Raw genomic sequence first — 20,149 nt, 5'->3', positions numbered from 1 at the left:
GCCAATCTTCCTTGCGTTGGCTCAGAATTGTTCGATGAGTCCTTGGAGGCGGCGACCAAACGCCTGTCCGAACATGAGCGCTCCATCGCCTCCTTGGTCCGTCCTAAACCCCGGGTACTGCCGCAGAAGCCGTTTAGACCTCCACCGCGGTGATACCCGCAGAAGTCGACGCCGGCTTTCTCTAGGCCTCCGCCCCGGCGTCCCACTCAGCAGGGCAGAGCATCCCAACCGAAACCTCAGGCGCAAGGGGCGTCTAAACCGGCTCTGTCTTTTTGACGTGATGAGCGGATGGGGGCGGGCCCCCTCCGCACTGTCGACGGACCCCCTTCCCATCGGGAGCCGCTTGCAGGCCTTTCTTCCGGCCTGGGCCAGGATCACGTCGGACGCTTGGGTGCTCCGGATCATCTCCGAGGGTTACTCGCTCAACTTCTCAGCCACGCCGCCGGAACATCCGCCGGGGGCTTCTCTTTACTGTCGAGCCCAGCTTCCTCTTCTCCTTTCGGAAGCCAGGTCCTTGTTGAGCCTTCGGGCAGTGGAGCCGAACCAATGGGGACGAGGGTTTTACTCCCGTTACTTTTTGGTCCCGAAGAAGACAGGGGACTTACGCCCCATTCTGGACCTCCGGAGGCTCAACAAGTTCCTTGTCCGGGAGAAGTTCCGTATGTTATCCCTTCCAGTCCTGTACCCTCTGTTAGAATCGGGGGACTGGATGTGCTCCCTGGACCTGAAGGAAGCATATACCCATGTTCCGGTGCATCCCGCCTTCCGCAAGTTCCTCAGGTTCCAGGTGGGGGAGTTGCACCTTCAATATCGGGTCCTCCCCTTTGGGCTGGCTTCGTCCTCTCGAGTCTTCATGAAGTGCATGGTGGTGGTCGCGGCAGCCCTGAGATCTCGAGGGCTGCAGGTCTTTCCCTACCTGGACGATTGGCTGATCAAGGCGTCCTCCAGGGAAGGGGTTATTTCAGCGACCCGACAGACTATCATCTTCCTTCAACGTCTGGGGTTCGAAGTGAACTTCCCCAAGTCTCAGTTGTGCCCGGCTCAATCCCTTCAATTTATCGGGGCCGTGCTGGACACGGTTCGCCTCCGTTCATTCCTCCCCCCGCCACGGTTGGAGGCCCTGCTTCGATTGAGTCGCCAGGTTTCGCTGCTGCCCTCAGTTTCAGCGCAGCGCCTGATGGTTATGCTCGGCCACATGGCGTCGACGGTCCATGTCACTCCGTTCGCCCGGTTGCACCTGAGGCTTCCTCAGTGGACCTTGGCCTCCCAGTGGCGTCAGGATCGGGACCCAGTCTCCTCCCCTATAACAGTGACTCCTTCCTTGAGACGCTCGCTCCGTTGGTGGACCAACTCTTCCAATCTTTCCGGGGGTTTGCTCTTTCTCGTTCCTCCGCATCGCAAGGTCCTGACCACGGACTCCTGGGAGTACGCGTGGGGGGCTCATCTAGACGGTCTGCGGACTCAAGGTCTATGGTCAGCGGAGAACCGTCGTTGTCACATCAATGTTTTGGAGCTTCGTGCCATTTTTCTGGCTGCTCGAGCGTTCTGCCACCTGCTGCACGATCAGGTAGTCCTCGTGCGGACGGACAACCAGGTGGCAATGTATTATGTAAACAAGCAAGGGGGAACGGGCTCTTGGTCCCTGTGCCGGGAAGCATTGCGCCTTTGGGAATGGGCGGTCTCCCAGAACATCTTCCTACGTGCGGTTTACATTCAGGGAGAGAGGAACTGTCTGGCAGACAAACTCAGTCGTCTCCTCCAGCCGCACAAGTGGTCGCTATACTCCCGAGTTCTGCACGAGGTCTTCGAACGCTGGGGGACTCCTCAGGTGGATTTGTTTGCCTCCCCGGAGACTCACAAGCTGCCCCTCTATTGTTCTCGGATTTACTCCCCGGACCGTCTCGAAGCCGATGCCTTTCTTCTAGACTGGGGAGGGAGATTCCTGTATGCGTTTCCTCCTTTTCCGCTGATCTTGAGAACGTTGGTACATCTCAAATCGACCAGAGCCACTATGATTCTCATTGCGCCTCATTGGCCTCGGCAGCACTAGTTCTCCCTGCTCCTTCAACTCAGTGTCAGGGAGCCTCTGCTTCTGCCAGTTTTTCCCTCTCTGCTATCTCAGAGTCGGGGTTCGCTGTTGCATCCCAATCTTCCGTCCTTACATCTGACGGCTTGGTTCCTTTCCCCTTGACTTCGGTTCCTGTTTCTCAGTCTGTGAGGGAAGTTTTGGAAGCCTCGCGCAAGGTCTCGACTAGGCTTTGTTATTCCCAGAAGTGGACCAGATTTTCATCCTGGTGTTCCTCGAACCATCTGGATCCAAGTTCGGTTCCGGTGTCTTCGGTTCTGGAATATTTGTTGCATTTGTCCAAGTCTGGGCTGAAAACGACTTCCATTCGGGTGCATCTCAGTGCTATTGCTGCTTTCCATCGGCATCTTGAGGGTCGGTCTCTCTCTCTTCATCCTCTGGTGACTCGTTTCATGAGGGGTCTCGTGAATGTTCATCCTCCTCTCAAACCTCCTCCGGTAGTTTGGGATCTTAATGTGGTCTTGGCTCAGCTGATGAAGCTTCCTTTTGAGCCTATTGACAAATCTCATCTTAAGTTTCTCACTTGGAAGGTGATCTTTTTACTTGCGCTCACGTCCGCGCGTCGGATTAGTGAGTTGCAGGCTTTGGTTGCGGACCCGCCTTTTACTGTGTTCCATCATGACAAGGTGGTTCTTCGCACCCATCCAAAGTTTTTACCTAAGGTTGTATCTGATTTCCACCTCAATCAGTCCATTGTTCTTCCGGTGTTCTTTCCGAAGCCCCACTCTCATCCTGGGGAGGCGGCGCTTCACACACTTGACTGTAAGAGGGCGTTGGCTTTTTATCTTCAACGCACTATGTCTCATCGGAAGGTTCCTCAATTGTTTTTGTCCTTTGACCCTAATCGGTTGGGACGTCCTGTTTCCAAGCGCACCTTGTCCAACTGGGTGGCTGCTTGTATTTCTTTTTGCTACGCTCAGGCTGGTCTCGCGCTGCATGGTCGGGTTACGGGACATAAAGTCCGAGCGATGGCAGCTTCTGTCTCTTTCCTCCGGTCTACTCCGGTGGAGGACATCTGCAAGGCTGCCACTTGGTCTTCGGTTCATACTTTCACCTCCCACTACTGTCTGGATACGTTGTCCAGAAGTGACGGCCGGTTTGGCTAGTCGGTTTTGCGTAATCTGTTTTCCTAAATTGCCATCCTCCCACCTGCCCTTTTTTGGTTGGCTTAGAGGTCACCCACATGTGAGAATATCATGCCTGCTTGTCCTGGGATAAAGCACAGTTACTTACCGTAACAGGTGTTATCCAGGGACAGCAGGCATATATTCTCACAACCCGGCCTCCTCCCCGGGGATGGCTTCTTTGCTGGCTATGGAACTGAGGACCACGAGGTGGGGATGCGCCCTCTAGTGGGCAAGAAGGCATGCACATGCGTGGTGCAGCATAGCAAACTTGAAACTTCAATCAAGTTTGCTTGAAAAGCTGTCCGCGCTGGGGCTCCGTAGATGACGTCACCCACATGTGAGAATATATGCCTGCTGTCCCTGGATAACACCTGTTACGGTAAGTAACTGTGCTTTTTGGAGGTGCCCAATAAATAGGCCAGCTCTAGGCACAACTAAAAGGCAGCCATGCGAACGCTTAAGCACGCTTAAGAGCAGCGATTCTTCAATAAGGCATCTAACAGGTAGCCTTATTACAGAATTGCTTTTTCCTGATAGGCGCCTGTTTCAATTATTGCTGTTTAAAAAGCTTAATTTAGATAGGCGCCTATCTAGATGGGTGCCTCCAAAATAGGTGCCTAACATTAGGCGCTGGTTACATAATTTGGGCCTAAGTGCACCTCTCTCCCCAGTGAGGGTAGTGGTGTGTTAAAGGATATGCAGGACTGCCATATGGATGTGGTCCTCAGGAAATGTTTTGATGTGGCTACTTCAGATATCAAGGCTGCTTCGGCGACATCTTTTGTGGCATTCGCCTGCCTTTCTCAACTGCACACTGGAGAGTGAGGCGGTGGATCTCCCTCCTCAACTTCTGATGGCTGGGACAGATTATATGTCTGATGCCTTGCATGATCTCATGAGAGTGTTGGCAAATGTGTCGGTATACTCTATCTCTGCCCGCCAAATACTTTGGGTCAGACAGTAGGCCAGTAATTCCACTTCCAAGGCTATTTTGGCTAGGCTGCCTTTTAAGTAGTAGTTATTGTTTGGCAAAGGTTTGGACGACCTCATGGATTCTTTGATGGACCGTAGTCCTAAGACTCTGCCTGATAATAGACCCAGACCCTCCAAGGGTCTAATTTTCATGACTCACGGTGCTCCAGACTGTATGCAAATGCAACGTTGCAGAGATTTTCTCAGGGCTCCCAATTATGGTATACTGGCTGCAGGCACTCCCAGCCTTCTACCTTCTGTTCTGCACCCTCTGCCAAAAAGGATTAATGACACCAGGCCAAGGAATGCTCCTCTGCAGATAGGGGGCTGGCTCTCAACATTGCTTCCTGCCTGGATGCGCATTACATCTGATTAGTGGGTCTTGGGCATTATTCAGTTGGGCTACAAATTGGAATTTGCTTGGCCTCTGACAGATTGGATTGGATTTATTGCATTTGATATACTGCTTGAACACAGGTATTAAGTGGTTTACAATACTAAATATGGGCATTGAGCTACTCTCTCTGTCCTGAATGGGCTCACAATCTAATTAAGCATACAAGAGAAGACATCACTAACATTACGGAGATATATAATAAAAGAGAGGAAAAGAAAGTACCCCATGGAAAGTAAAGAACATTGAAGGCAGCCCCCCCTTAAAATCCAAGAAAATGAGTATTATAGTTATAGTACATTATAAGGAAAGATAGAATAGTTAAACTAACAATCTAAATTTATAAATATCAATAACAGGAAAAAGAGAAATATTAAAAATTAAACTAAAGTAAACTCTAGACACATTTGGGTCCTCGGTACTCACAGCAGGCTAGACCCAGGGGACTGCTTTAGTACATCCCATTGGTGAAGATTGATGTACTGATTGCATCAGAAGAAAAGATTAGATTCTTACCTCGATAATCTTTGTGGTAGAAAGGTACATTAGTCTTGACAGCCCGCCCTGTCAATCGTTTTTGCCTGCTTATTGTCTCAGATTGATATGTATCTATAAAGGTTGGGATCATCTCTTGTCAGACAGGTCTGAAAAGTAAAAAGACATTTCTATTGCTAAGAGGTAAGTGAATGTATGACAGCTCCATAAGTGTTAGTGCTAGTTGCACTCAGGTAGATGGCTTATTCATTCCACCTTGTTTTACATGCTGTTTTTTATTGACATTATGTAACAATAATAGTTACAGAGCAGAAATGATTTGTCAGAGAGGTTCCTCATATTCCTCCTTCTTATTTCTCCTCTTATAGTGGTCTATAACTGTTTTGAGACAAACTAAGGAGCTTCAGCACAGCCCAATGAGGAAGGAGGCGGAGCTGAAAAAAAGTAGATGATGTCTTCTACACAACTTGCAGTTAGAAAAGAAAATAACCCACTGCAGTATGTCCAAATAGCAAGGAGGCATGGTGTGGGCATGTTTTGGACAGGATTAGAAGAACCTGAAATCTGGAATAGAGAATGATATGGGAATAGGGGTAGGGGTGAGGGCAGAGCCCATGCAGATGAGGATAAACTTTGTCTCTGTGTCATTCTCTAAAAGCTTGAAACTAGCTTTAAACAAGTTGTTCCAACTAGATGGAACAGCATCTATAAAACCCTAGAATCAATATATAAAAACTTAATACATCTTAGAAAACTGACAATTCAATGATTTAAAAAAACTGCAGAACCTGCTTTTGGATTTAAATGAAATACTGTTAAATTAGGTATTAAGCTTTGTGTCTTGTCTGCCTTTGATGTGGCAACAAGATTCTTGTCTACTGATCAGACTCCTATCATCTGCAATATCTTCCATCACATTTCCAGTTGTTCAAGCATGTCCAACATTTAATAGATCCTTATTTTCCTGTTCAACCAGTACACAGCGTTGGTTCTCTTCTACACCCATGTCTGAAAGACAATCTAATTATCTTCCCAGATGATGTAAAAACACAGTCAACTGAATCTTTGGGAAGGTTGTACCAAAACCAGATCAAAATGGAAAACTCTGTTTAAGTGTAAAAAGATTTAAATATAAAATCGTAAGTGTTTGAGGCTTGTGCAGATGAGGACAGAGCCTGCAGGTTCAGAGACAAAACTTGCAGAGACAGGGTGGAAATGGGGACGGAGGCAGAGCCCATGAAATGGGGATGGGGACAGAGCCTGCAAGGATAGGGTCAATCTTTGTCCCCTTGCCATTCTCTAAAATTTGGGCATTTTAGAGTGATTTCTGAAGGGGAAAAACATCCATGCTTAAAAAGGGTGTCTTTATATAAACCTGTTTCAGGAATGTCCAGGTTACAAAGGCGCTCTGATTGATCATTGGCAGGATTAATGCATGATGACACCTTAATCCACCAGTGGTTTCTGTCCCCCACCCTCTCCCCTGAAAGTGAAACCAAAAAGGAGATACCAGGCTCCATGACAGCTTCAGGTATCATGGGCATTCTTAACAAAACAGGAGTCAAGTCTGAGGAGTAGACTGGTGGTTAATGCAATGGACTATAAACCAAGGGATCCAGGTTCAAATCCCACATTGGCTCTTTATTTTAATTTTTTTTAATTGTGAGCCCACTGGAGGGATTAAGTAGTGACCCACACACACTCCCCCAGTGGTCACTAACTCCTTCCAAAAATCTGAATGAAACAGTACATACCTCTCTTTAGAACAGCAGCATCTGGTATGGGAAATCCTAGTAGAGTGTCACACAAGTGTCTTAAGTAGCCTGGTGAATAGGCTAGTGAGCCATAGAGTGGAGGACCCAGGTCCATAAACCACTGCATTTATGGTGGAAATTGTGAACCCACAAAAATCCTACTGTCATATAGGTGCCATCTGCAGCCAAAAGGGCTAGACAGGTGAGTATAGTAGGTTTTGGAGGGCTCATCATACATTATAAGGGGGTTATGGTGAGATGTACTTCTGGCACCCTTTATGTAAAGTTCACAATAGTGATCTCTAAGCTGCCCTACTGCTCTGCTGGCATGTCTGTTTGGCCAGTGTAGTATAAACGGTGGTCCCTCCTATGTCCAAGTGGCTTGGGTTTGGACTTTTTTGTATTCGAAAATGGGCAAAAAAGATAGACATCCTAAGGTTGTATGTCCTGACGACCAAGATGTCTACGTAGGCGATTTTCCCAAAAAATATTTTTGGACATCCAGTGGTTTTGAAAATAGATGTTTCTTTGCCCTGACATTTGGACATCTTGTAGGAAATATCCAAAGTCGGACTTAGACGCACTATTGAAAATTGCCCTCCACATTTATAAATTTAGGCCTGTCATTCATTTGCCTAGACTTTTTATTAACTAAAAATCAGTGCTAAGCTCCTAACATTTTCCCATCCTAAATTTGTGCTGTTGTCACCCACTTTTTATGTAGACATTTAGTAGAAATTTGAGTATAAAGTTATGCACACAGCCCTAGTAAATTTTCAGAGGCCAGTGTAGGAGCATACAGCCAGTGTTGGTGCATACAGCCAGTTATGCGCACAGCTAAACTGGTTGATTGGCCTAATTGGTAATTGATAATTGGTAATTGATAATTGGTAATTGATAATTGGTAACACCTCATAATTTATGCTAGTTGGCACTAAAGTTACGTGCGCAACCTAGAAAGCATGATTCTATAAAAAGTATACACCAGTTTCAGTGCATGCATTTGAAAAGCGGATATGGCCAGGGCAGATTATAGACATTCCTAAAAGTTATGCATATTGTTATAGAATATGCCTGATTGTGCAATGACTTAGAGGCATATATTGAGGCCTGGTTTCAGTTGGCTTAAATGGATGCACCTAAACATTTTGTGACGCAAAGGCACTTAGCACAGTTCTATAAAAGGTACATGTACCTTGTAGAATCGCATTAAGTACCTTTCTAGTTGGCACTAATTTTTTTAGGTGCTGTATGTAGAATCATGCCCCTAGTTCCTAAATATCTGTGCCCTCTTTATAGAATTAACCTCAGCATCCCCTAGTGAGCTTTCTTCACTCTGCAGTATTGCTGTGTGTGGGAAAGGGGGGCAAACCCTCAGCCAATTTCTTCTTTGGAGTAAGGTTAGAAGTTTCTAGGATTTTTCCACAGGGCCTAGAGCTCTCCAGTAGTCGGTCAAGTCCTAGAATCCAGAGAAAATTGCAGAAACCCACTTTTCAATTAATTGGATACCTGATCAGGGGTATCCAGAGCAACCTAATACAGTAATTCATAGTTCTTAGCCATGGAGATATACAAGATTCAAATGATTCATCACAGTACCAGAAATAAATATTTAGCAGTTTCATTTTTGTTATAATGGTATTGTAGTCTGCCTTTGCCATAAAAAAATACAACATTTATCCAAAATATACAACCTTTCTTTTCTATATCTCTCCCTTTGCTATGTCTCTGTTAGGAAATCACAGAGAACCTCGTATGTGAGAAGCCAGATGATCCTCTGCAGTTCATGCTACAGCAGGTAAAAGATTCTCTTGGTTAGAGATTCAGTTTGGCAGATAGTGGAGAACTGATACTCTCAGAATATTCAGCTTTGTCAAATAGGCTGAAAGGAGAACTGATGAGGCAGGAAATGAACCACTTTGGACTTTGGGGGAACGAGGTATGAGTTTTCACAAAAATGTGCAGTGTCTTAATTAGATTCCTAAATTATAGGAACCAAAATTAATTATAGGAAGACAGATTAATTTTCAGCCAAATTTAATTGTAATAAATAAAAAGAAAACAAGATACTTTTTTATTGGACTAACAATGCATATTTTGATTAGCTTTTGAACGCCATATTTTTCTTCATATCAGAAATGAGCAAATGTTGACAAATATAAGAATATATAAGTAAAACATCAAATCATACCAATGACAGTCTCATGGTAACAGGTGGGGGGTGTTGAGTGAGAAACAGGGAGAGATGGATGGCTGATCAGATGGTGACAAAGAAGTATAATTTTATGGTTTATAATGTGATAGGAATCGCAGATCATTGTTAAGTCCTGTCTTCTGGGTACTGAAATGTTTCATCATTTATTTTTAATACTACCAATTGATAAATAAAAAATGTATCACAAAGAAATTAATAGTACATGAAGAAATAATACTTAGATCAATTAGATCAGAAATTAACCAACAGAAAAATCTGTATTCATATAGTAACAAAGTAGATGATGGCAGATAAAGACCTGAATGGTCCATCTAGTCTGCCCATCCTGATTCAATCTAAAAATATATTGTTGTTTTTTTCTTAGCTATTTCTGGGCAAGAATCCAAAGCTCTGCCTGTACTTTTCTTAGGTTCTAACTATTTGAAGTCTTCATCAAAGCTCACTCCTCCCATCTCCACCCTCCCAGCCATTGAAGCCCTCCCCAGCCCATCCTCCACCAAACGGCCATATTCAGAGACAGACCATGCAAGTCTGCCCAGTACTGGCCTTAGTTCTTCAATATTTACTATTATTTTCTGATTCTAGATCCTCTGTGTTCATACCACGCTTTTTTGAACTTCATCACCGTCTTCATCTCCACTACCTCTCTCAGGAGCGCATTCCAGGCATCCACCACCCTCTCCGTAAAGAAGAATTTCCTTACATTGCTCTTGAGTCTACCTCCCCTCAACTTCAAATTATGCCCTCTGGTTTTACCATTTTCCTTTATCTGAAAAAGATTTTGTTCTACGTTAATACCCTTCAAGTATTTTAACGTCTGAATCATATCTCCCCTGTCCCTCCTTTCCTCTAAGGTATACATATTCAGGCTTCCAGTCTCTCCTCATACGTCTTTTGGCGCAAACCTCCTATCATTTTCGTCGCCCTCCTCTGGACCGCTTCATGTCTTTTTGTGTCCTTCACCAGATGCGGTCTCCAAAACTGAACACAATACTCCAGGTGGGGCCTCACCAATGACCTGTACAGGGGCATCAACACCTTTATTCTTCTGCTGGTTATGCCTCTCTTTATACAGCCCAGCATCCTTCTGGCATCAGTTGTGTTGGGGAGGGAACAGGAGAAGGGCAGAGATATATTAAAGAAAAAAAATCAAAAGAAAATTCAAAACTATTTAATCGGTAGGAACAACGGTTAGCAGCTATATCACGTGACACAGCCAGTTATGCATGAATATTCAGTACCAAATCAGTGATGTTTAGCAGTTAAAATAGGCGGCATAAATAGCAGGCCTATCTTTAACTGCTAAGTATTAACCAGTTAGCCCTGGATATTCAATGCTGGTCACCAGATACAGCTTGTCATTGAATAACTGGTCTGACCACCAGCATCAAGCAGTCACTGTGAAGCTCCACACCATCTGATTATGAAGGGGTGGAATCTAGGTGGGTTATTTTTGAGTGTTGTTGAAGGAAAACACATCTTCATCAATCAAGAATATAGTCAATTGCAGTGAGTCAAAGAAAATATATCGACCCCCTGTGCAGCATGCTCACATCTGCCTCTGCAAGCAGTACCTTAGGCCTCCCCAATTGCAATACCTTAGGCCTCAATATTTTCCCTTTCTTCTGGGTTGTTTCTGCTATATCCAGAAGCATACATACTTTACAGTTCATAAACAAAACATCTTTATACTGTATTTAAAGAAAAGGTTCAAGAGTCATTCCCTGTCAGAGTCTAATGTTAAATGTACCAATAGTGCTACTGGAACCATGGCCTCTGTATCCAACCATTCAAAGATATTAGTTAAATCCAAACTGTCCACAGAAAGGCCTTGTTTAGGAACAGACTTCCTTTTTTCAACAGGAAGATACCGCATTTTTTTATATCAGGGGATAAGAGGTTTCTTGAAACGTTAGCATTTCAGATAAATATCTTTTAAACATATCTTGAGCTGAAACAGAAAATGCTTTAGGAGACTTAATTAATCTAAGATTCTGACATCTGACAGCATTTTCCAAATTTTCTACTTCGTTGCGGATATTCACACCTCAGATTTCAAAGGCTCCTGCAATGGTAGCATAATCATTGATTTTCCCTGCATCTCAGAAACTGCGAGTTCTTTTTCTTCCATGTGGCCATTTTGCAGACTTCTCTTACTGCCCAACCAAGTGTTGTCTCACGACAGTGCTGGTGATTGTATTTGTGCCAGCAGGCTCCATGTCTCTGGAGATAAGCTGATTACTGTGAAGAAAGTTGGACAAATCTCTGCCATATTGCCTTCTCCAGTTAAAGTGTGCTCCAGAGTCTCCAAACTCGGATTATGCACCATAAAAGCATGTATCCAAGTAAAGATCCTGTCGATCCGGGCTGAATTGACTTAACAAATATTTATGTTCTATATTTACTGCTGAAGGGCCAGAAGCAGGACTGCAAAAAACAAAAGCAAATAGAAATGGAGATGTAAATCCTGAATGATTTTCAGAGGACTGTGTTCATGAGGAGCTAGCGAAACTAAAGGTGAACACAGTAATGGGGCTTGATGGCGTACATCTGAGGGTACTGAAAGGGAAGTTATCCTAGGACAGGGGTAGGCAATTCCCTGTCCCGCCTGGGCCCGCGCTGATCTCTGAATGGCTGCAGCCATTCGGAGATTGGCACGGGCCCAAGCGGGAGCATGGAGGGCTTGTTCCTGATCTCTGCACTTCTGGCCTATGCGCCACTGGCTGGAAAATATATGAGACAGCCGTCTAAAGAAGGAGGAATTTAAAAATGTACCAAGGGGGTATGATTAAAGGTGCAGGGGGGATGATTAAAAAAGGTACTGGGGGGATGATGTAATGTACTAGAGGGTACGTGGGGGGGGATGGAGATTATTTAAGGTACTGGGGGGCATGTGGTTATATGGGGGATGATTTAAGGTACTGGGGAGCATGTGGGGAGATGATTTAAGGTACATGGGGGTATGGGGGATGATTTGAGGTACTGGGGAGTTATGTGGGGGATATGAGGCTTGCCTGCCTGCCTGCCAGCCACTAGGCCTGCCTGCCTCTCACTAGGCCTGCCTGCCTGCCACTAGGCCTGCCCGCCCTCTGCCCTGTCCCGGCCTACCACTAGACCACCGGGGGGGGGGGGGCAGGGTATGGAGCCTGGCAGGGAGGGGGGCCAGGGTGCAGAGCTTGGCTGGGAGAATTTGGTTCAGAATGATTTTTTCTTGTTTTCCTCTAAATCTAGGGTGCATCTTATGGAGTGAAAAATACGGTACATGATCATATTTTTTCAAGCCATAGATCAATCTCACTGCTGTGTTCTGTAGGAGTCGCAATATAGAAATATTCTTTTTCACCCCTGCTAGATAAACTACAGTAGTCTAGGGGCTCCTTTTACTAAGCTGTGTTAGGGTTTTAATGCGCGGAATAGCGCGCGCTACATTGCCGCGCGCTAGAACTTAACGGCAGCATTGAGCTGGTGTTAGTTCTAGCCACCTAACGCATGGTAATTTCCTGCGTGCGCTAAAAACGCTAGCGCACCTTAGTAGAAGGAGCCCTAAGTGTCTCAATACCAACGATTGAACCAATGACTTAAATGCAGTGATATCAAAATAAGCTCTGACAGTTCGCAGTTTCCATAAAATATGGAAAGACTTTTGAGCTACCATGTCAATTTGTTGCATAGTCAAATTCTGATCCAAAGTTACTCCCAATATTTTAATGGAAGAGCAAACTTAATAGTAATAGTATCCTCATGTAAATTCTGACAGGACAAAGCAAAAAAGAATTTAGTTTTTTCAAAATTCAGTTTTAATCTGAATTCCAACATCCAACCTTCGATGAATTCAATTACTTCGGCAATAGTGTGAGTAATATTAGAAAGTAAAGAGAGATATGGAATTATAACTGTGATATCGTCAGCATAACTAAAAAGTTTCACTCCCAGTTTTTTCAGTCTGTTTCCTAATGAGGAGAGATAGACATTAAATAAAAGTAGGGAGAGTGGAGAACCTTGGGGGGACACCACAAGTATTTTTCCAACTGAAAAAGCAGATGTTTTCCGTTCGAACAGAGTAAGAGCGAGAAGTCAGAAATCCTTGAAACCATGCATATACCTTATGTATTCCATGTCATCTAGACATTCCAACAGAGATGGCTTCATTAACAGGTTTATCTAGCATAGTGCTTCAGAAGAGGGGGGCAGACTATGGTGGAGAGGATGCATGGGTCAATTGCCTGACGATTCTTGAAAGTATTGGTGAGGATTGGTCATGCTAGTGGACGGAGGATGTTGAGTTGTGAAGGTTACCAGCTGATGGTGAGAGAGCAAAAGAATTGAGTTGGAGAAGATGGCAATTGAGGAGTTAGAGAAGAGGACAAGATCAAGGCAGTGGCCATTCTCATATGTAGAAGCTCTGGAATGAGGGGGCATAAGATGAAGGAGAAAGGGAATAAACTTAGATGTAACCTCAGAAAATAATTTTTCCATGGAAAGGGTAGTGAATGTGTGAAATGGCCTCCCGATGGAAGTGCTAGAGATGAAAAATGTATTTGAATTCCTCTAAGGGAGAGGAAGGGATAGTAGATGGCATGGATAGTCAGACTAGATAGACCATATGGTCTTTGTCTTCATTTTTCTATGTTTCTATGTCTTCCATTTCCTTTTCACCATCAGTAGAAAGGACAGAAAGAGTAACATCTTGTGGAACAGCTCAGTAAGCAGCCATGTTGATTAAGCTGCTCCTATTTCATAATTTTGACTTCAAAAGTCTTTGAAAGCTAATCAAAAATGTTTTAAGTTAGTCCAATAAAAAGGTATCTTATTTTATTTTGTTTTGTTTTTTTATTAACTTTAAAGTGGATTAGTTTGAGGCAAGGCAACATGAGGGTTCTTAGACAATGCAACAGCAGTGACTTACATAAATCAACAGTGTGTCTCAGAAAAGATAAGCTGTTATAAATGAGTAAATAATTTTTTTTAGAGATACTGCTATTAATTCAAATACCTTGTATCACTATGCAGTATGTCATTAACCCAACTTTTAGCCTTCTCATAAGATCTTCGGAAGTGTTCCTTAAATGGATTTTGTTTATCTTTTCCACAAGATATATGGCACTAACTTTGTCATACGATCTCAGGATTTTTTAAAATATATATAAATATCCATTGCCTTCCTTCTCATTCAACTAATGTTTTTCAATAATTTTAAGCATATCAAAAAGACTAAGCTTATGTCAACATGGGATGGGGACAAGTGCTTCCAACATGTTTTGCCTCATGACTTTTTCAAGGAAACCTCCTAGGAACAAAATCCACAATCAATTTTGCATGAAAAAGTTGAAACTCAAAAATGAACTCCATTGGTTGTACATTGGAAGACCTTAAAGCATAGTGTAGATGACATCCAGTGGAAGATCACTGATGAAGTAAGAGAAGGGTGAGTGGGAGGGAGGGCATTATGAGAAGATCCTAAATTGCAAGGAACAAAAATGGATCTATAGTGTAGCATGGCCGTCCCTTAGGCTAAGGCAGGGACTGGCACATGTCACTGATATAGCCTCGGCATGCTTCCCCAAGCAGAAGGAAGTCCCTGTATCGGTGGGCTTACCTAGCTTACAGCAGTCAGAATGGCATACAACAGGTAATCTTTCAAAAAACAAATGGAATTTATTTTGCATTCAGGTTTGCATGAGAATTCATTAAAAACTGGGTTCTGGAGTACAACCAACAATACAAAACCCCAAAGTTTCTCCTACCAGCCTGGTCTGGCAAAAACCCTTAGTGCTCAGTCCATGATCCAGGTAAGTTCTGCTTATTTTCAAACAACAAACAAAACATGAATCAAAACATCACTATCATTCAGTTCTTTAACAGAAAAAAAAATGTTCCAGCTCAGACACTGAGAATTCTCCATCCTCTCAATGCATCAAGCAGAGCAAGGTTGGTAGATCTGCCAATTCGGCACTTTGCCAGAACAAAATGCAACCCTCAAAAACCCTACACAAAGATGACGGGCAAATCCGGCCCCCAATCTTCAGTGTCTCCTTAGATTCAATAAAGCAAAATAAACTTTCCAGGTAAAGATATTCTTACCCCTGCTTAACTGTAGCAGAGCGCCTGCCTGCAGTGGCAGCCATCTTAAAAGGAAGGAAAAAACCCTCCAGAAAAAAAAAATATATATATATTTTCTGGAAAGTTTCCAGGAATAAACTTTCCCCTTCTGAAAGTCCCAACCAGTTCACAAACATCCCATAAAACTTCCTTAGAAGCTACCCCAGCAAAAAAAAACTTTTACAGGAAAAAAAAACCTTGGCAAAAGCCAACAGTCAGTTCAACTCACTTTCATTTCCTCTGAAAGTGGTAGCTCAAGTAGGGCATTCCATTCCATGGCTTCTGGTAAATTATCCTCTAGAAGTTCCTCTCCTGCCTTGGCTGCATTTCTACATCCTTTGGTTGCTGGGACTGCAGAGGCTCCTCCAGCCTAGGAGCTTCCCTGGGCTGCTTCCTTGACTGTGGTTCTCAGACATTTAAATGCTGCAGAGCCACGCCCAGCCCTGTGCAGGGGATGGTCTCTCCTCAGCTCTGACTGCCTCCCAGCCTGTTTTGCTAGCAATTTCAAAATGGATGCCCTTAAAGGGACAGAACCTTGTTTTCCCTGTCTGTGGAATGTGAAGGCAGTATTCTGAGACATTTAATTTGCACAAGGCTGGTACGGGAGTCAGACTTGTGACAATACGCTACAAACTGTCGCACCTTTGGGATTAAACCAATAGATAGAATGGATGATGCTGTTACAATGCATCTTTGGTGTGATTGATGGAATAGGATCATGTGATATTCATCTGGGGAGGGATTAAATTGGGGTAAAGTAACTGCAGCCATCTTGACTGAGGCATCAGATTTGGGATGGCAAGACGTGGTGAAATGGAACAAGTATTTTGAAGCTATAATGTTTTGGAGTTTCAATTTTTTCATGCAGAATTGATTTTGTTCCTAGGGAGCTTCCTTGAAAAAGCTGCAAGGCGAAACATGTCGCAAGCACCTGTCCCTTCCCGACTTAAGCTAATTATTTTTGATATGCTTTAATATCAACCCCCTAGTTTATTGTCAAGAGAAACTTGCCTGCTGCTATTAAGTTTATGATCAATAAATTTTTTTTTTTAAATGTTCACATCTGATATAATAAAAATGTGTCATATTCCAAGAAAAAAAAAATTAAGGAAAGGCATACTGGCTATACTGAGCACCTCCAACCCAGATGCAAGCTTCCCTCGCTACACCACTGACTATAATGGCTTACATTGCTATGTAAGGAGAGTCTTAAAGTATCTCTGGCTTTTAAATGGAGACATATTGAATGAGCACTTTTGTAATTTCTGTGGTTAGGAGAGCTAAGCTGGGTCTAATAAGGAGGACTAATAATACTAATTATTATTTTTGTAGCATTGCTAGACTCTAGGGCTGGGCCTGACCACATCCATACCCTTAAAGCAGTGTTTCTTTTACCTCCCTTAGGTGCAGGCAATGATGCAACACAGGTGCAACTAGTGATAGCTACAGAGGGGGAAGGTTGATCATCAGTCTCCATTAAGGCTTTCGGCATTGCCTGTTACTGTGCTACTGAAGCTAGCCAGCTGTTCTCAGTCTCTGCAGGACATAAATTGCAATAGAGCATTGTTGTTGTTGTAATGCTTATTTTCCATGTGTTATGTATTTATTTTCCTAACTGCAAATTACAAAAGGTGCTCATAAACTCCAGTACAACACAGTTCGAATGCCCTCTTCATATAACCTACATTCTACCTGTCCTATGCTGGGAAGAGCAATTGATCCATGTCACAGCCCCACCACCACCACCACCAATTCATGGACTTCCTTTAGGAGGGAGCTGTCTCGGTATAGAAACATAGAACAGAGAAAGAGATAAAAATGAAGGCAGATAAAGACCATATGACCTATCTAGTCTATCTGTTAATGCCTTAGAGAACCAATGTACTTGTCCCAAGCTTTCCTGAATTCAGATACAGTTTTTGTCTCCATCAAGAGGCCATTCCACACATTGACCACCCTTTCTGTGAAAAAATATTTTCTGAGGTTACTTTTGAATCCGTTTCCTTTCACCTTCATCCTGTGCCCCCCTCATTACAGAGTTTCCTTTCAATTGAAAGTGACTTGCCTCATAGTTATGCCATGTAGGTATTTAAATGTCTCTGTTATATCTCCCCTCTCCTGCCTTTCCTCCAAAGTATATATTTTGAGCTCTTGAAGTCTGTCCCCATACACTTTAAGACAAAGACCATTAACAGTTTTAGTAACCATTCTCTGGACCAACGACATCTTGTTTATATCGTTTATGAAAATGCAGTCTCCTGGTAGACAATATTCTAAATGAGGTCTCACCAGAGTCTTATACAGGGGCATTATTACTTCCTTTTTTCCTATTTGACCATTCCTCTCCCTATGCACCCTCTCCCTTCTATCTTTTGCCATCACTTTTTCTACCTGTTTGACTATCTTAAGATCATCACATATGATCACACCCAAATCCCGCGACTTTCATGTGTAAAAGTTCTTTACCCCCTAAACTGTACTGTTCTCTCAAGCTTTTGCAGCCCAAATTCATAACCTTGCATTCCTTAGCATTATAGCTTAGCTGCCAAATTTCAGACCATTCTTCTAACTTCACTAGGTCTTTCCTCATGCTATCCCCACACCATCAGGGGTGTCTACTCTTGCAGGTTTTGGTATCTTCTGCAAAGAGGCAAACCTTGCCAGACAGCCTTTTAGCAATATCACTTACAAAAAGGTTAAAAAAAGAACAGGCCAAAGAGCCGAACCTTGCGGCATCCTACAAGTAGCATACCCTTTAGTAAGCTCCATTTATTACTTCCCTCTGTCGCTTTCCACTCAACCAGTTCCTAACCCAGTCCATCACTTTGAGACCCATAAACTATTTATTAGATGTCTGTTTGGAACCATGTCAAAGGCTTTGCTAAAGTCTAAATACACCACATCTAGTGTTCTCCCTCTATCCAACTCTCTGTTCACCCAGTCAAAGAAATTGATCATTTTTTTCTGACAATATCTGCCTCTAGTGAAACTATGTTGACTTGAGTCCTGTAATCCAATGGATTTCAGAAACTTCACTATTCTGTATTTTAAAAGTATTTACATTAATTTACTTGCAGTCCTCTGAAAATTGTTCAGGGTCTATCACACCTCAATTCCTCTTTCGTGTTTGTCTTCTGTAATCCTGCTTCTGACCCTTCAGCTGTGAATACGGAACAGCAATTCAGTCTTATCTTTAGCAACTTGTATATATTGTTCCCCTTCAATCCCTCACAATGCCACTTTTGCACTTCTTCCTATCACTAACATCTAACAAAGTCTTGTCCTCTCCCCATTTTACCATATTAGCTCTTCTTTCTTCCATTTGCTTCTTTGTTTTCCTGACTACTCGTCCATCTTTACTTAACTTTTCCAGATATTTTTGCTTGTCTGCTTCTTTCTGTGATCTTTTGTAGTTTATGAAGACTAACTCCATTTTCTTTTCCTTTTCAGCTACTACTTTTGAGAACCAAAGTGGCCTTCTTTTCCCCTTACTTTTACTTACTTTCGTTACAAAATGGTTTTTCTAACTGCTTTCTTGCTTCTTCCAAATGTTTCCATTCAGACAGTTCCTTGATGTAATTCCCCATCTGAACAAAGTTCTTTTGAAGTCTAGAACCTTCACTTTTGAATGAACCCTCTCCACACCTGTCTTAATATTAAACTACACCATCCGGGGATCACTGGATGCCAAATGATCTCCTATTAAAACATCAGAAACACTCTCCCCATTTGTAAGCATTAAGTCCAGTATGGCCCCATCCTCTGTTGGTTCCATTACCAGCTGCTAGAACAGTTCCCTCTATAGAGAATCAAGGCTCTCCCTACTTCTATGAGACCCCGCAACAGGGATACCCCAGTCAACATTTTCCATTCCCGCTTTCAAGATTGACTCTTCCTTGCCCTGTATGTAGGTCCTGCAATTGTGTGGCTTTAATATAATGCAACTCCCTTCCTTTTCTTTCTACCCTGTCTTTCCTGATCAGATTATAGCCCAATATAACCATATCTGAGTCTTGGTTCATGAATCATGCCTCTGTGATTACCACTAAATCCAAATCAGCCTCTTCCATCACAGCCTCTAGATTCAAAAACTTGTTTCTGGTTCAAAGGGTACAGGAGTCTTGATAAGTGGGTATATATTCCCACCCATGAGATTGTGTAGAAGGAGTTAAATTTTCTGTTCCACCTCCTTTTCTGGGCTGCATTCCAGTTCCTGCTACACGCAAGTTGAAAGGTAGTTTTCTGATTTACTCTGAGATCATTTGTCTTATTTTCAGGTATTTTATCCAGATTGTGAGGCTTTCGGTGCTGCAGAAGTTCCCAGTGCTCCTGGGATAGCTCTGGTTGTGAGATGACACAGACTGTGTGGACTGAGTCTGTAGCTAAGCAGGGTAACCATTAGGGGAGCTGCCTAGCCAGCCTGCACTAACAATTTGGAGGCTCATTTGTGGTATCCAGAGCTTGAGTGCAGGCTGTGTGGCCCCGTGCCAGTCCTGAGGGCTTTACCAGATGCTGACTGTGTTTCCCTCCCCCCCCCCCCACCCCTTGGCACGCATGGAGCTAAGGGGTTTGAGATCTCGGTCACATTTATTGGTTTGACTGGCAGCCTTTGGAGCTACTTACATGCTTGTCTGAGACAGAAGTCGTCTCTCTAACTCAGCTGGAGTCCCAGCTAAAATAGTCCCATCACCAGCAGTAACTGTGAGTATAGGCTATTGTAGCCTATGGGAGACATCATGGGTAATTTTAAATTGGATTTTTGAGGGTTGCTGGGGCTTCCTTTAGGATTCCCCACCTCTAAAAACCCCTTTCCTGAATTTTTTGAACTGTAATTTTGCTATCCTGAGCCGTTTTTGGCACTAGAATACTGCCACATTTTTCAGTCCAATGCAATTTACCTCAAAACACCTCAGTTTGGTTCAAAATCAATACAGATGGATTGCTCAGGCTATTCTAGCCTATATTATGCAAGATTTGCGCTATATAGCCAAAATTGGAGCATTCATG

At 43.4% G+C, this 20,149-nt stretch overlaps 1 protein-coding gene across 1 annotated transcript in view; it reads left to right on the top strand.

The window, feature by feature from the left end:
• TEX55 (testis expressed 55) overlaps window positions 1-18,488 on the top strand; it is a 216,956-nt gene extending 198,468 nt beyond the window's left edge. The window contains exons 13-14 of the mRNA XM_033942914.1: window positions 8,564-8,626; window positions 16,547-18,488. Of these exons, the coding sequence (XP_033798805.1) occupies window positions 8,564-8,626; window positions 16,547-16,579 (96 nt within the window). The 3' untranslated portion in view covers window positions 16,580-18,488. The remainder of the gene's footprint in view (window positions 1-8,563; window positions 8,627-16,546) is intronic.
• Window positions 18,489-20,149: the final 1,661 nt, after the last annotated feature.

Source organism: Geotrypetes seraphini, chromosome 4 (assembly GCF_902459505.1).
Source record: "Geotrypetes seraphini chromosome 4, aGeoSer1.1, whole genome shotgun sequence".
Lineage (NCBI taxonomy): Eukaryota > Metazoa > Chordata > Amphibia > Gymnophiona > Dermophiidae > Geotrypetes > Geotrypetes seraphini.
Note: the sequence above shows the minus strand (reverse complement) of the source record. Positions and strands in the feature narration are given on the sequence as shown.